Source organism: Prionailurus bengalensis, chromosome F2 (genome assembly GCF_016509475.1).
Source record: "Prionailurus bengalensis isolate Pbe53 chromosome F2, Fcat_Pben_1.1_paternal_pri, whole genome shotgun sequence".
Classification (NCBI taxonomy): Eukaryota; Metazoa; Chordata; class Mammalia; order Carnivora; family Felidae; genus Prionailurus; species Prionailurus bengalensis.
In genome coordinates, this window is record NC_057353.1 from 41,435,389 (window position 1) to 41,452,394 (window position 17,006).

Sequence of the window (17,006 nt, forward strand, 5' to 3'; positions counted from 1 at the left end):
AGACTTTGCAATCAGATACATCTTTAATATGCATTGACAAAGTTCACAGTGTTATCACTTGACTCTGGAGACTTCTCTTTTTTGGTCCAAGCTGTTTTGTAGTAGTAGTAGTAGTCGTCGCCTTCGTCAAACTGACTAAATGTTTTTAAGCCGTTGATTGACCTAATCCCACCAAAACATTTAGCTGAATAATTATTTGTATAGTCTTGACAAAAGCTATTACTGTAGCATATCCTCTGTTTCCTTGAAAATGTTATGCAGATTAACCATTAGTAGTTCTCAATACTGGATGTACAATAAAGTCATCTGATGAGCTTTCAAAACATAACCTCCCTCACAGACTCTTAGGTGGGGTACTGGGGAGTGTCTGGGATCAGTATTTCAAAATATTTCCAAGAAGTTGTGTTATTATAGGCAGAATTGAGAACAACCAAAGGTTTGAAAATATAGAAGGCATACATCAAGAACCTTGTTTTTTAAAACATTGTATATGAGCCAGGAACATTGACAATACCCGGGAGCTTTTTCAGAATCGCAGATTCTCAGGCCCTGCTTTAGAATCAGAATCTAATCAGAGATCTTTTAATAAGATCTCTAGGAGTTTCATATACACATTAAATCTGAGAAGCATTGATCAAAAGTTTACATCTTTGAAATCTTAGAAACAAATTGTTTCCATTCATAAGGAATCATTTTAAGGAAATATATTTAATGAATTCCAAATGAGGGGGAAAAATTCACTGGTCAAATAGATATGGGAAAGGTTTTCTCTTTTGAGATTCACCATGCATAACATATACTGAAACTCTTAAAAGTCTTGCAGTAAAGAAACCCACTAATTTTCTTTCATGCGACCTTTTCACAACTCATGTAACCATAGAACTATTTTATTTACTTATTTTTTTAACTATAGAACTCTTACGTAACACTCATTTATATCTTAGCAAGTTCTGTTGATCAGATCTTGGGGAAGCTGGTCTGATATCTTTTGTATTAATTGATAAATATTCATGAAAATAAAGAAGTTGCATTTTCAAAGACTATAGATTTGTGAAACCTTGATTCATCTTGAAATGCACAATTTTTCAGAGTTTTTGAATTACCTATATTCTTGGCTCTGTATAGCCCAATTTTAGGAAATTTAAGATTTACTTACATTACTGGAAGTTCATTTGAAAAGCACTGATTAGGTGTCTGCTGCTCTTGAAAATACTAGTTAAGAGTTTGCAATTCTGGATACATAAGGAAGTGGAATAGCAATAGAAAATACTGGTTTCTTCTTAAACTTATCTTTTTCTTATGCACTTTAACACCTCAACCATCATTTTTTATTACCTGCCTTACTATTCTTGCTGTCCTTAGGGCATTTTTCTGCTTTTCCTTGTATGTAATAGGTAAATGACTTATGACCTACAATCCATTTTAAACCTTAGGTGTTTCATTAAAATGATTGCCAGATTATTGAAAAGTTTAACCTCCTTAATGTGACTACTAATGATTAAAGGAAAATTCAAACATGTCTTTGAATAAAATGATAAATACATAGCATTAATTTAGAAGACGAGGAGAGAAAAAGAAGATTACAGTTGAAATTTAGGACACTGGTATTTAAATAATCATTTCATTTTCTTTTAGGAACTCGAACGAGAAATCACATTTCAAGGTGACAGTGCCATTTATTATTCTTATTATAAAGATATGTTAAAAGCGCCCTCATTTGAAAGAGGTATGATAACCACATTTGTATCTTTTTAAATTACACTCTGCCTCCAACGTGGGGCTCAAACTCAGGAACCTGAGATCAAGAGTCATACGTTCTACCAACTGAGCCAGCCAGGCACCCCTCACATTTGTATTTTTAATAACAATGTTTTCTAGGGGCGCCTGGGTGGCTCAGCTGGTTAAGCGCCCGGCTTCGGCTCAGGTTGTGATCTCGAGGTCCATGAGTTCGAGCCCCACATCAGGCTCCGTGCTGACAGCTCAAAGCCTGGAGCCTGCCTCAGGTTCTGTGTCTCCCTCTCTCTCTGCCCTTCTCCTGCTCATGCTCTGTCTCCTTCTCTCAAAAATAAATAAACATTAAAAAAAAATTTTTTTTAAATAACGTTTTTCTAAAATAAAACATTGTTCTATGTGTGAGCACTTGAATGTGGAAAATTGTCTCAGAATAGAAGTATTACTCTTTTGGGGCGCCTGGGTGGCTCAGTCAGTTAAGTGTCCAACTTCAAGCTCAGGTCATGATCTCACAGTTTGTGAGTTCGAGCCCCGCATCAGGCTCTGTACTGACAGCTCAGAGCCTGGAGCCTGCTTTGGATTCTGTGTCTCCCTCTCTCTCTCTGCCCCTCCCCTGCTTGCTCTCTGTTTGTCTCTCTTTCTCTCTCAAAACTAAATAAATATTAAAAACATTATAAAAAAAAAGTATTACTCTTTTTTATACTTAATAAAGACATTGGAAAAATGAGGCACAGTGTATTGTATTTTGAGATTTTTCTTAATAACTTAAAATATTTAATGACCTCTGACATGTTTAATTATTTTAAAGCAGAATAAATAATCTGGAGAAAAATTTTTCTGTCTCTAGGTGTTTATGAATTGACACACAATAACAAAACTGTATCTCTGAAGACTATAAATGCAGTGCAGCAAATGTCTCTATATCCAGAACTTATCGCCAGTGTTTTGTATCAAGCAACTGGTAGCAATGTATGTTTTCTTTTGACTTTAGTATTTATTTTCTTACATGTTTATGAATCATTAAAATTATTTAATGTTCTATTATCTTTCCTTTTTTTTTTTTTTTTTTTTGCCAATTAGGAGATTATTGAGCCAGTATACTTCTATATTGGCATTGTTTTTGGATTGCAAGGAATATACGTTACTGCTTTATTTGTTACAAGTTGGCTTATGAGTGGAACATGGCTAGCAGGAATGCTTACTGTTGCATGGTTCATTATTAACAGGTAAAAGATGTTTTCTTAATTAAGTTTTACAGTTTTTTATGGCTGTGGTATTTGGTTCTAAAAATGCCATCCCCCAAATATTCTACATCCTAATCCCAACCTGTAAATATGATGAGATATCATTCCTGGTTATGTTATGTTACATGGCACAGTTGACCTTAAGATATGAAGATTACGTGGTGGACCTGATACAATCATATGAGCCCTTAAAAGTGGAGATCTTTCTCCACTTGGTGCAGAAGGGGAGGTCAGAGATATTTGAAGCATGAGACAGGTTGCCGTGCTGTTGCTGGATTGAAGTGAGGAGGAAATGAATTTTGCCAGCAACCAGCAAACCTGTGAAAAGACCACAAGCCCTGCATGAGTATGGCAGCCCTGGCAGGTGCTTTGATTTTAGCTTAGGGAGTCCCTGAGCAAAGTATCCAGAGGAACTGGGGTAGGTTTTTTAGCTAATTTGTGTTGTTTTAAGCCTATACATTTGTGGTCATTTGTTATGCAACAATTGAAGACTAATAAACTCACCTTGTATCTCTGTATTTTCAGACGTAGTAACATTGGCATATATGGATGTGCCTTTTCTTTCCCTACTTATTTATTTAAGTTTTTATTTATTTTGAGAGAGAGAGAATGCAAGTAGTGGAGGGGCAGAGAGAGAGTGAGAGAGAGAGAGAGAGAGAATTCTAAGCAGGCTCCACACTGGCAGAGCGGAGCCCAGTGTGGGGCTCAAAGTCATGAGCCTTGAGTTCATGACCTTAGCCGAAGTCAGATGCTTAACTGACTGAGCTACCTAGGTGCCCCTTTTCTCTTTTATTTAAAATTGATGACACGATTTCATGAAAAGAAGGAAGAGGCATCAGATAGATCACTATTTTTTTTTCAACATTTATTTATTTTGAGAGAGGGAGAGAGAGTGAGTGAGTGAGAGAGAGAGAGAGAGAGAGAGAGAGAGAATCCCAAGCAGGTTCCACACTGTCCTCGTGGGGCCCAACACGGAGCTTGATCTCACAAACCTCAAGATTGTGACCTGAGCCAAAATCAAGAGTCAGAGGCTTAACCGACTAAACCCCCTAGGTACCCAAGATATATCACTATTAAGTTAACCACCACAGATAAGGATTCTATGTTAATCTGTCATAGAGTGCTTTGAATTAGTAAATCCATCCCTTTTGGTGATCAAAGCAGTCTCAGTTCTTTAATAGTAAGTAAAAAGAGAATAAGCAATGGGGTTTCTTTGAAATGGAGGGCTGATTTGAGACATAAAAATTTTCTTGGCATTGGTCAGTGTCAAAAATTTAATTCTGAATTATGGGTATTTTTTCTCTCCATAGCACTTTTCTTCCCTAACATTTATCATGACTAAATTTTTATTTTTTTATTATTAAAATTTTTTTTTAACATTTATTTATTTTTGAGAGAGCACGAGCGGGGAAGGGGCAGAGAAAGATGGAGACACAGATTCCGAGGCAGGCTGTAGGCTCTGGGCTGTTAGCACAGACCCTGACGTGGGGCTTGAACTCACAAACCATGAGATCATAACCTGAGCCAAAGTTGGATGCTTAACTGATGGAGCCACCCAGGCGCCCCATCATGACTAAATTTCTAAAAAATGAAACATTTCTTCTGTTACAACATTTTCTTTTGGCAATTCCCAAATAAAAAATATGATACTTTTCAAGTTATTGAGACTCAGCATTAAGGGCTATATCTTTTACTGGGCTTTGTTTATATTTAGAGTCATATGCTGCCAATAATTTGATATAAAGCATATTTTAAAAATCTTCCTTAGAAGTTTTAAAGTATAGCTGTTCAGCTTTATGGCTTAAACCTATTTCTTCTTATTATTTTTATTTTTATTTTTTATTTTTTTAAAGTAAGTTCTATACCCAACATGGGGTTTCAATTCACAGCCCCGGGATTGAGTCGCATGCTGTACTGACTGAGACAGCCAGGTGCCCCTAAACATATTTATTCTTAAAAACAGGAATGAACCAAACTTTATTATTACAAAAACAGTATATGTATGTTATGGAAAATTAAAACCAGCAAAAACAAAATAATAACTTTACATTCCCACCACCTGGAGATCACTTGCCATTGTTTATACCTCGGTATCTATACTTTTGGATCTTTTTCTATGTGAGTATGTATGTGTATGTGTATATAGTGTATTTGTGTGTGTATTTTTTTTGTCAGAATGAAATATATTACACATACTGTTTTATATGCTGCTTTCTTTATTCAGCAGTCTACCTTTCCAATAACTTTTTTTTTTAAAGTAAACTCTATGCCCAACATGGGGCTTGAACTCACAACCCAGAGATCAAGAGTCATGTGCTGTACCGACTGAACCCCTCCACTTCAATAACTTTTTTTTTTTTAAGTAGGGTCCACACCCACTGTGGGGCTTGAACTCAGGACCTTGAGATCAAGAGTCAGATGCTGTACTGACTAAACCATCCAGGCAGGCATCCCTCAATAACTTTTTATCTTACCTCTTACCCATGTTGACCTCAGAATACCCCAAGAAGCTGGTTTGTCCAAACCAGCATTTAATCCAGGACCACATATTGCATCTGGTTGTTATGTTCTTTAATTCTTTTTTTCAAGATTTAAGAAAAAAATGTTGATTTATTTTTGAGAAAAGAGAGAGAGCGTAGTGAGGGGGTGGCAGAGAGAGAGGGAGACAGAGGATCCAAAGTGGGCTCTGCACTGAGAGTGGAGAGACTGATGCAGGGCTCAAACTCACGAACCTGCGAGATCATGACTTGAGCCAGGGTCAGATGCTTAACCCACTGAGCCAGCCAGGTGCCCCTCCTTATTTCTCTTTAAATCTAACGTATCCCTTTTTTCTGTTGAAGAGACCAAGTCAGTTATCCTACAGAATATCCCACCTTATGGATTTCTCTTGTTGCTTCCTGTGGTGTCATCTAGCTTTTCCCTCTATTCCTTGTGTTTCTATAACCTGGAAGTTATATCCAAAGGCTTGATGAGTTCAAGGTAAACAGTTCTAGTTAGAATATATCATAGGTGGTATGTTTTTCGTGTTCCATGATATTTAAACGTTACAAGGTATTTACTTGGCCTGCCCCTAGTGAGTCTGAGATTGCTGCTTTGGGGAATGACAGTCAGATTTCTTCTTTGAATAGTGTGACTAGAAAATAATCTGTGTACTTTTCAATGTTAACCATTTAGCTAAGGGTTGTAACTCTAGTTGATAATCTGCTGAAATTAGTAATTACATTAGGGTTTATTAAATTATATGTATCTATTTTCATTAGCTAGATTCTTCTTCAAAAGGTAAAATTTTTCTTTATTAATGAAGGTTCTTTGGTTACCTTTAAATACAGTTACTATTAGAAAGTCAGGGGGCACCTGGGTGGCTCAGTCAGTTAAGTGTCAGACTCTTGATTTCAGCTCAGATCATGATCTCAGCGGTCATAAGCCCTGGTTGGGCTCCACGCTGAGTGGCTCCGTGCTTAAGATTCTCTTTCTCTTGGGGCGCCTGGACGGTTGGGCAGCCGACTTTGGCTCAGGTCATGATCTCATGGTTTGTGAGTTCAAGCCCTGTGTCGGGCTCTGTGTTGACAGTTCAGACCCTGGAGCCTGCTTCAGATTCTGTGTTTCCATCTCTCTCTGCCCCTCCCCTGCTTACCCTCTGTCTCTGTCTCTCTCTCTCTCTCTCTCTCAAAAATAAAAATAAAATAAACCTATTTAAAAAAAAAAGATTCTATTAGAGTTCATTCTATTCAGAGTTCATTCTATTAGAGTTCATTGTTAGAAATTTAATAGCCCACTCAAAGTATTTCAGAACTCATAGACTAGGTCTAGAAAGTCTTCCTTTTTAGAATGAAATGTATTTAGTATAAAACTAGCATTATTTAAAATAATAAAAGGATTGTTTTCTTCATTATGTGATGTATTAGTTATTGCTGCATAAAAATCACCCTAAAACTTAACAGCTTAAAACAAACATTATGTCACAGTTTCTGGTGGTCAGGAATCCACAGTGGCTTAACTGGGTGGTTCTGGTTCAGGGCCTGTTATGAGGGTGCAGTCAAGAGTTGTTTAAGGGTATAAACATTTGAAGGTTTGACTGGCCTGGACCATCTACTTCCAAGCTCATTCATGTGACTTTTTACAAGAAACCTTTGTTCTTTAGCTGGTTATTGGCCCGGGAGACTTTAATTTTTCAAAACACAAGCCTCACCATAGGGCTGCTCACAGCTTGGCTGCTGGCTTTCTTTATAGTGAGTGATCTAAAAGAGTGTGGAGTGAGTGTGCTGTAGTGGAAGCCAGATATCTTTTTTTTTTTTAATGTTTATTTATTTTTGAGACAGAGAGAGACAGAACATTAACGGGGGAGGGTCAGAGAGAGAGGGAGACACAGAATTTGAAGCAGGCTCCAGGCTCTGAGCTGTCAGCACAAAGCCTGACGTGGGGCTCAAACTCACAGACCGTGAGATCATGACCTGAGCCGAAGTCAGAGGCTCAACCGACTGAGCCACCCAGGCGCCCCTCCAGATCTCTTTTAAAACTTAATTATCAGAAATGATAGGACGTTACTCTGCCATATTCTGTTGATCATGCAGACTAACTCCAGTGCATTATGGGAAGTAACTACACAGGGTGTTAATACTAGGAGGCAGGGACCATTGCAGACCATCTTGGAGACTGGCTACTATAGGCAGGGAACTTTTTGTTTTTTAAGTAGGCTCCACGCCCAGCACAGGGCTCAAACTCATGACCCTGAGATCAAGAGTCATATACTCTACGGACTGAGACAGCCAGGCATCCAGCAGTGAACTTTTAATATTCATTTTGTTTAATTTCTAGATCTATCTTTATCTTCATCAGAAATTTGAAGAGGGGAAGCCCAGGCAATTTTTCCTTGTAAAAATAATGGCATTAAAGACTCCTTGCCACATGTTTAAAGTTCATTTGTTTATTTTGAGAGAGAGAGAGAGCGAGCAGGGGAGGGGCAGAGAGAGAATCCCAAGCAGGCTCTGTGCTCTCAGCGTGGACTGAACCACCCTGGTGCCCCCCAAATAAGAGTGTTTTAGAGCTCTTAGTGAGAATTGTAAGGAAATTGCCTTATTTAATGACACATTGTATCCTGGGTACCTAGAGCAGGAGTTAGGTAGACAATTTGTGATATATTCTGCTAAAATGTATCTTTTGGCAATTAAAATATTCTTAACAAGTAGCTTTTATTTTTTTTGCATTTCATTCATTTTTTATTGATATATATTTTATACTGTAAAATATATTTTAATGCTATGAAAGATAACTTGCTTTTTTTTTATTCAGCAGCTTTAGAGTTTATATATGAATACCTAGAAAAGTATAAAAAGGTATTAGTCATTCCATTATATTATGATTATTCGTAGTGTTCTTAGTTGTATTTTGTGTTACTTGTTTCTTAACACCAGAAGGGAAAAGAAGTATTCTAAAACTAAAAAATGTAAGCATACTAGAAAATTTGAGGAAATTTTAGGAAACGGCACTGTATAGACAGTAGTGAGGGAAAACTCAGTGGCGAATGACTCCCTCTTAACAGACGTGATCACCAAAATAGGGTAACCAAAACCAGGCTTTACACATAAACAGTATGGAAGAGTCCTACTGATCTTCTCATCTACAAATATATACCTGGATATCACTTTCAGTGAAAACATATTTATATTTGAAGAACAAAGAAGAAATGTGTAGGATTAAGTGTACTACTGGGTGGTTCAGTCAGTTGAGTGTCCTACTTTGGCTCAGGTTATGATCTCGTGGTTTGTGGGTTCGAGCCCCGCATCTGGCTCTGCGCTGACAGCTTAGAGTTTGGAGCCTGCTTTGGATTCTGTCTCCTTCTCTCTCTACCCCTCCCAACTCACGCTCTGTCGCTCTCAAAAATAAATAAACCTTAAAAAAAATGTATGTTAAAGTTAGTCTTTGGCCCCCAAAAAAGTAATTGTACATTGGTAATAATAAAGAGGTTAGGTGCAAGGAAATATCCATGACGTAGAGGTACAGCTAACGGAAAATAACGGTAACACATGATGCTGGTTCTGTTGTGATGGTATTGGTATACTCAGAATGCTCATGGAGGTATAAGCTTTTTAAATTTTAGGTGGTAGTCTTCCCCAAGAATTCCATTTTATCACAAGACAGTAATCCAGAAAAGGAGGGAAATAACATGAAAAATTAGAAAACCATCTAAATATAGGAGAATGGTTAGGTAAATTGTAATACATCAGTGCAAGGCAATATACTGATACTGTGTAAATGTTTTTCATCTTTCACACATTATACATTGACATACCAAACTGTTTTATATGTTATCCAACTCAGCATTTCTTGGACTTCAGTTCGGTATATTTAAAACTTAATTCTCATGTATCCCATGTACTGACATAAATAATTTGAATTCTGTAATGCTACTTACATATAAAACAAAACTAGGTAATGCTCCATATACTTAAAAGCACTTATGCTACTATAAAACTGAAACCAATCAGGGTACCTGGGTGGCTCAGTCGGTTAAGCATCTGACTTCAGCTCAGGTCATGATCTCACAGTTTGTGGGTTCAAGCCCCACATCAGGCTCTGTGCTGACCGCTTGCTCACAGCTTGGAGCCTGCTTCAGATTCTGTGTCTCCTTGTCTCTTTGCCCCTCCCCCACTCACGCTTTGTCTCATTCTGTTTCTCAAAAATAAATAAATGTAAAAAAAATTTTTTTTAAATAAATAAAACTGAAACCAATCTATTAATGAAATAATGAGCCAGCAAAATATTAACTGAAAAGATAAATTTAACATAAAAAATTATATTTTGCTAAAACCAGATTTCTACTATCTGTGTAAATATGGTACCATTCCAGCAGGTTCTTTTGAATATGGTAAACCTACACAGCTGGGTACTGTGAGATGACTCACTTCTCATCATGTTGCTCTCTTGTCTACTATGGAATCTTTTTTTTTTTTTTTTTTTTTTTTACCATAGTGATCATGACATCGTTTTGTTTTTATTTGACAGTATACCATTTAGTATTACAGTCATCTCCCCCCCCCCCCCAATTAACTCAAGCCAATTGAAGTAATGCTATATTGCCAACTACATTGTTAACACAAACACGGAAGCGAGTACTGAAATCCAGATTAGGCTTATACCATGACGTGTCTAAAATGAAAATTCAAAGGGTGCTTGGCTGGATCAGTTGGTGGAACATGCGACTCTTAATCTCAGGGTCATGAGTTCAAGACCTACATTGGGTGTAGCGATTACTTTAAAAAAAGAAAGAAAATTGAAAATGAAACCAGGGCTTCCTGATTTCTGTGAATATATCAATAGGCCTATGCATCCTAGGTGATTTAACTAGTTATTATTTTAAACTACTGGTTTGTGCTGCTCTAGACTCTGCCACTGGGGGAGAAAAAGTGGGTCTCATCTGATTTAGTCACTTACTTCCTACTATTAGCCTTCTGTTCCTCACAAGGACCAAACATGGTAAAGGCAAGAGAGAGTACCTCAGGTGTTCAGCAAGGTAGCAGTGGGGAGGCTTGTGTAGGTGAAGAGGGTAACTGGCAGAGATCCTACTCAGTCTGTGTTGCAACAACTCCCCTTCTCCAGTGCAGAGTTTTAAAGATTTTCACTGTACTGATCTGTGATTTAGGCAGGGATAGTGAGTAAACCTTCAGAAAGGTGACTGCTGGGTCCAGCTTCCCAATTCTGGGCTGATGGAGTGGCTGATAGATATCCTCTCCCTCCTCCCCACGTCCTGCCTTATGACACGTGAATCTCTTATTTGTCTTTAGAGAGTTAACTTTCATAATTTCTCAGAGATAATATTATATGAGAATAGATGGTCTTTAAAATACATGATATTCAGTAAATGGTATTGGAATAATCATCTGGAAAAGAAATCTTGTTGCATCAATACTAAAGTAAATTCCAAATGGATTAGAGCTAAAAGTAAATAGTGAAACCAATACTTACTCTACAGAAACATTGGTTCATGTTTTAAAATTCTTTGTAAAAGATAAGATCTGAAACAATGTAAGTGTATGACAATAGAAATTCGTTATGTTAATGATAAATCTATACAATGATGTGTCCTGGCCATTAAATATTCTTGAACTGTATTTATTGATACATATGTTATGGAAAGATGCTCATTAGATATTAAGTGAAAAGTGGTCCATTACAGAATTATAAAAGAGCCAAGATCTAATACCGTTTACTAAGCTGTAGATATACTGCTAAGTTAATATTTACAGCTTTTATTTTGTTTGATCTTCATGTATGATCCTGTTTTTTTCATATATATGTATTCAATCACATATATATTCATAGACAAGTTTTCTTATAATACTTTTTAACTGTTTTACTGAGGTATAACTGTCATAAAATGTACATATTTAAAGTATACAGTTTGATCAGTTCAGGCATTTAGACACACTCTTGAACCCATCAATAAAATCAATGTAATAAACATACCTATCACCTCCAAAAGTTTTTTTGAGCCTCCCTGTAATGCTTCCTTCTTTCTTCTTCTTACCTCACCTCTACTAACTGTTCCATTGTCCCCAGAAAACCAGGAATCTGCTTTCTGTCACTATAGTTTTCATTTTATAGAATTTTAAATTTATTTTTATTTTTTTATTTTAGAGAGAGAGCGAGAGTGGGGGAGAGGGGCATAGAGAGAGAGGGAATCCCAAACAGGCTCTACACTCAGCATGGAGCCCAACGTGGGGCTCAATCTCATGACCCTGGGATCAATCTTAGCCGAAATGAAGAGTCAGACACTCACCTAACTGAGCCATCCAGGCACCCCTCATTTTCCAGAATTTTACTTAATAAAGTCATATAGCATATACTTTTTGGTCTTTTTTTTTTTTTTAACTCAGCATAATTATTTTGAGACTCATGTATATTGGGCATATCAATAGTTCATTCCTTTTCATTGCTAAGAAGTATCCTATATCACAGTTTGTTGGAACTAACTTACATGCAAATACATTCACCTCTATTATTTAGGAGAATTAATACAACAATTTTCACAAAAATTTTAAAGCAGTAGCACCTTTGTTTCTGTGTAGAAAAAAACATTGAGCGTGAGTCCTAAATTTGGTGATTGTTGGAAAGGTAATTCTCTTGAGGTGTGAGGATATGCCCAGGAGACAACATGCTGTAGTGCAGATTGAGAAGAAACCTAGGAAGAGCCTGGAAAGACATTCTGTATTCGGCATTTAAGGGTTTCTGGATATATCACTTGAAGGATTACTGTAATGGTAATTCCTGGGAACTGCTGATTGAAAAGATTATTAAACTAGATATCAGAAGATGCATTGTAATCCCAGTTGTGCCAGCTATATGACATTGATTAAGTCACATCACCTCTCTGAACTTCATATTCTTTACATAAGGGAGGATAAGAACCTTGGGCCTGTCAGACCTGCTAATTATGTAATGCAGATTGTATTCTAGAGAAGAGTAGCCATCTATCTCATTAAGGGAAGAGAGGGTAGGAGCTGAAATCTAGTGTCCTCTACGACAAGTTGTGTGCCTTAACATGAGGCATATCTGCTAAGAGCAGAAAGCCTTTTTCAGATTTTCACAGTTGCCCATCTATTCACTAAGCAGTGTACAACCACACTGAGTCTTCCTGGAAGGGAGGAAAGGGGGGTTGAATGAGATGCTTAATTTGCTCCAGGTGCTGTATAGACCGTAGTGGCTCTGTCTATGTCTACCTCACAGGATTGTTACAGAGAACAATGAGATGTGTGTGAAAGTACTTTGAAAAGTACAGTGTTACATAAATATAATGTCTTGATATTTTGCTCTTCCTCTGTGGTTTACTTTAGGGTAGATACAACAAGAATTGAATACTCCATTCCTTTAAGAGAAAACTGGGCACTGCCATACTTTGCATGCCAAATTGCTGCACTTACAGGCTATTTAAAAAGCAACCTAAATACTTATGGAGAGGTAAGATACAAACTTATTTGTCACAGTTAATTTTGATGTATTGCAAATGTATATAATTTTAAAGTTAGTCATATTAACAGGTCAGTGATATTCAGTGAAGCCTAATTACTACATAATAAAGGATATATTTACAGAGTCTTACTATAACATTATTAGTCTAGTCAGATTGACGGGTAAATTATTATTTTTTTAAAGTTTATTTATTTATTTTGAGAGAGGCAGAGACCGTGCCAAGTGAGGGAGGGGCAGAGAGACAGAGAGTGAGAATCCCAAGCAGGCTTCGTGCTGCCAGCACAGAGGCCCACGTGGGGCTTGAACTCACAAAACCATGAGGTCATGACCTGAGCCAAAACCAACAGTCAGATGCTTAACCAACTGAGCCACCTAGGTGCCCCTGATGGGTAAATTATTTTTAAGAGAAAGGAGATGTTGTGTCGTTTCAGTGCAGTTACTTGGCAAATAAATGAAGAGTTTGTTATTTTGAAAATTAATCTCTCATTATTTTACCATTTCTGTTCTGTAATATTGATAGCTTTTAGTCACTGCAAGTTAAGAAAATATTAATGAAGATGCATAGAGTGACTACAAATGGCAGCAGTGTTATCTTTTATGGTAGCACCGCATATTTTCTGTTTTTCTGGCAACCACTGCTCTAATTTTTTATCACAATGATTTTGTTATTTTGAAAGGTTATACAAGTGGAATTATATAGTATGTTATCCTTCAAGATTGGCTTTTTTTCTTTTTTTTTTTTTTTTAAATGTTTATTTTTGAGAGAGAGAGAGGGAGAAAGAGAATGAGCAGGGGAAGGGCAGAGAGAGAGGAAGAGAGAGAATCCCAAGCAGTCTCTGTACTGTCAGCACAAAGCCTGACATGGGAATCCATCTCACCAGCTGTGAGATCATGACCTGAGCCGAAATGAAGAGTCGGAAGCTTAACTGAGCCACTCACGTGCCCCAAGATCGGCTTTTTTCATTTAGCCTAATGCCCTTGACATCCTAAGTTACTGCATTGTGTCAATAGTTTGCTTAGTTTCATTGCTGAGTAGTATTGGAATAGGATGTGTATTTTAATCACATATTTGGTAGTTTGCTTCCAATTCTTGAGTCTAGATCTTGTGATCCCTGTTGCATCAGGCTGTCCAAGCTCAGATCTTTGTGCAGTTATTTGGAGCTATGTAGACATATCTGTGGTTGATTACTAAAATACATTTAATGTGTCAAGTAATATGTGTAAAATAGTTAACAATAAAGGCATAGTTGAAAATGAAGTGAGCAGGATAAAGGATAGACAAAAGTGCACAGAATTTTGAAAATGTTCAGAGAAAGGAAAAACAGCTAATTGTGCAGATTGTGTTTGACATATATTTTTTAAAAATCTTTTTTTTAAGTGTTTGTTTATTTTTAAGAGAGAGAGCGTGCATGAGCAGGGAGAGGCAGAGAGAGGGAGACAGAGGATCTGAAGCAGGCTCCACACTGACAGCGGAGAGCCCGATGTGGGGCTCTGAACTCATGAACTGTGAGATCATGACCTGAGCTGAAGTTGGAGGCTTAACTGACCAAGCCACTCAGGCCCCCCCCCCCGCCCATATATTTCTATCTTATTTCACACTGTATATCCTTTTTTTTTTTTTTTTAATTTTTTTTTTCAACGTTTATTTATTTTTGGGACAGAGAGAGACAGAGCATGAACGGGCGAGGGGCAGAGAGAGAGGGAGACACAGAATTGGAAACAGGCTCCAGGCTCTGAGCCATCAGCCCAGAGCCTGACGCGGGGCTCGAACTCCCGGACCGCGAGATCGTGACCTGGCTGAAGTCGGACGCTTAACCGACTGCGCCACCCAGGCGCCCCTCACACTGTATATCCTTTAAAGTAGTTTGAGGGTAAACCCGTGGCATGAGTAATTTGCTTCATTGTACTGTAGCTTTTTCCTAACATCCTTGAAGTAATCTCCACATCCCCAGTAGGTTAGTTAGACCGGATCTAGACCTGATTTCTGGTACTGTTTTCTCAGGGGATGATGGTTTCAGGTCTGGTTATTAGAGTTCTGGTTGTTCCACGTTAGAAGTTTCCAGAACACTTTCTTTTAAAGCTATGGTGATATGAAGAACAGAAGCTTATGTGTTCTATCAGTGCTAAGCTCTCTAGGCCTTGCAGTTGGTATTCTTTGACCAACTGATAGAATTTTTCCATCTCTTACACTTTGTTTTCTGGTCTTAATCTTATTCAGGGTGCTGGAAAATCTTTATATGTGCTGACGGCCTGAAGTATTTCTCATTTTGGAATCTATTATTTTTTAATTTTTAAAAAGTGTGTGGTTTTGTTTTTGTTTTTGTTTTTGTTTTTTTTGAGAGAGAGAGCGTGAGCAGGGGAGGGGCAGAGAGAGACACAGAATCTGAAGCAAGCACTATGCTCCAAGCTGTCAGCACAGAGCCTGATGCGGGGCTCGAACTCACGAACCGTGAGATCATGACCTCAGCCAAAGTTGAATGCTAAACCAACTGAGCCACCTAGACACCCTGGAAGACTTAGTTTTAGAAGAGAACATGGCTATTAGGTTTCTTGACTAGACTAGACCCTTATTCCCTTTCTCCTTTGCTATTCTTATCAGAACAAAGTCATGTGATACCATGGCTGATGGAGGAATTGGCAATAAAAATGCAGATCCCTGGAGGAAGTAGAGGTTGTTAGAAATATGCTAAGGAACAATGGATTTGTCAGATTTGGGTTTCTCACTAAGGGATCACTTGGGAGATAACATTTGGAAAGACAGAATTGATTTTAGCCAGGCAAGGACAAGAAGTCCTTGTGTCTAGTATGTTAGCAGAGGAAAAAAGAGTTTTATATGATTGACAGTACAAGCATTGGGGAAAGGCAAGGGCACACATTTGCTGAGAAGTAATGAAAAAAGAGCAGTGGGCTTTTTTCCTTGGACTGTGGAATAGGCTGAGACATAAACAGACTGTTTAAATGGAAACTCTTAGGGAAATTTGGAAGTGAACATGTTTTTTAGAGTGAATGGAGTTACTTTCACAATACAAAAGCCCATCGCCACGTCTAGCAAAAACCACCGTTGTCTTATATTTATTACTTTACCTCTTGTGATAAAAGAAAAATGTACTGACTTTTTTCCCTTTGTCTTCCTGAAATTCTCAATATGGTTTTGAACTTTGAGGATTTATTTATCTCTGTGTTTTATTTAAGATCTTATTGTTTATGTAAGGATTTAATAATAATTATGTGACTTAAAAACAAAATTTCTAGAATTATATAGCTTAAAGTTGAACCAGTAACAGGGCTGCAACTTTGAGGTAACAACCTCATGGATTTTTATAGTAATGAAGCTACTGATATTTAGTCTCTTTCTTTTGTTTTCCCTAGAGGTTTTGCTACTTGTTGATGAGTGCTTCAACTTACACGTTTATGATGATGTGGGAGTACAGCCACTATCTCTTATTTCTTCAAGCAATATCTCTATTCTTGCTAGATAGTTTTTTACTGGAGCAAAGTGAGAAGGTACTTTGAATTTTAAAATTGTGGTTTTAAATCCGGAGAATAAATATTTTTATAGTGTTGTATCTTTAGGTAATTTGGCTTTTAAGCTTTATTTTGAAATTTTTGTTGTTTGGGTTTTGTTTGTTTTGTTTTGGGGGGCAGCGGTGGGATTATTTTGAAATGTTTTAATAGGCTCTGACTTCACACTTGTACTCAAAAGATTGGTAAACTCATTCTCCCAGCCATTTAAGAAGGACTTCGAAATTCCCTTCAAGACAGCCTGCTTACCCAAAGTCACCATGTGCTTTTGCTCTTTTGAGCCATTTCTCCTTCCCTTTCTATTTCTTTAAACAAAAAAAAAAAAGTGAAATATAGAATAGACACAAAAGAGTGTATATACGCTGTGTAAATATACTATATGGAATAAAACATGACTGTTTGACCATCCAGGCCAAGAAATAGAGCATTTGAATACCCAGAAGTCCCGCTTTTAACTGCTTCCAGTCACATCTTGCTCCCTCCCCAACAGAGGTTCACTGTCCTGAGTTTTGTTAATCCTTTCCTCCTGTTTCCTTGTGGTTT

General features: G+C 37.4%; 1 protein-coding gene across 5 annotated transcripts in view; it reads left to right on the top strand.

Annotated features, from left to right (window-relative positions):
* The window catches only part of DPY19L4 (dpy-19 like 4), a 70,348-nt gene that overhangs the window by 13,953 nt on the left and 39,389 nt on the right, over positions 1 to 17,006 (top strand). For 3 of the 5 annotated variants that reach the window (XM_043601400.1, XM_043601401.1, XM_043601403.1), the window contains 5 exons: positions 1,636 to 1,726; positions 2,579 to 2,700; positions 2,812 to 2,957; positions 12,806 to 12,929; positions 16,311 to 16,445. In XM_043601400.1, coding sequence (XP_043457335.1) covers positions 1,636 to 1,726; positions 2,579 to 2,700; positions 2,812 to 2,957; positions 12,806 to 12,929; positions 16,311 to 16,445 — 618 coding nt within the window. The remainder of the gene's footprint in view (positions 1 to 1,635; positions 1,727 to 2,578; positions 2,701 to 2,811; positions 2,958 to 12,805; positions 12,930 to 16,310; positions 16,446 to 17,006) is intronic. The other 2 variants (XM_043601402.1, XM_043601404.1) reach the window with 1 other exon arrangement.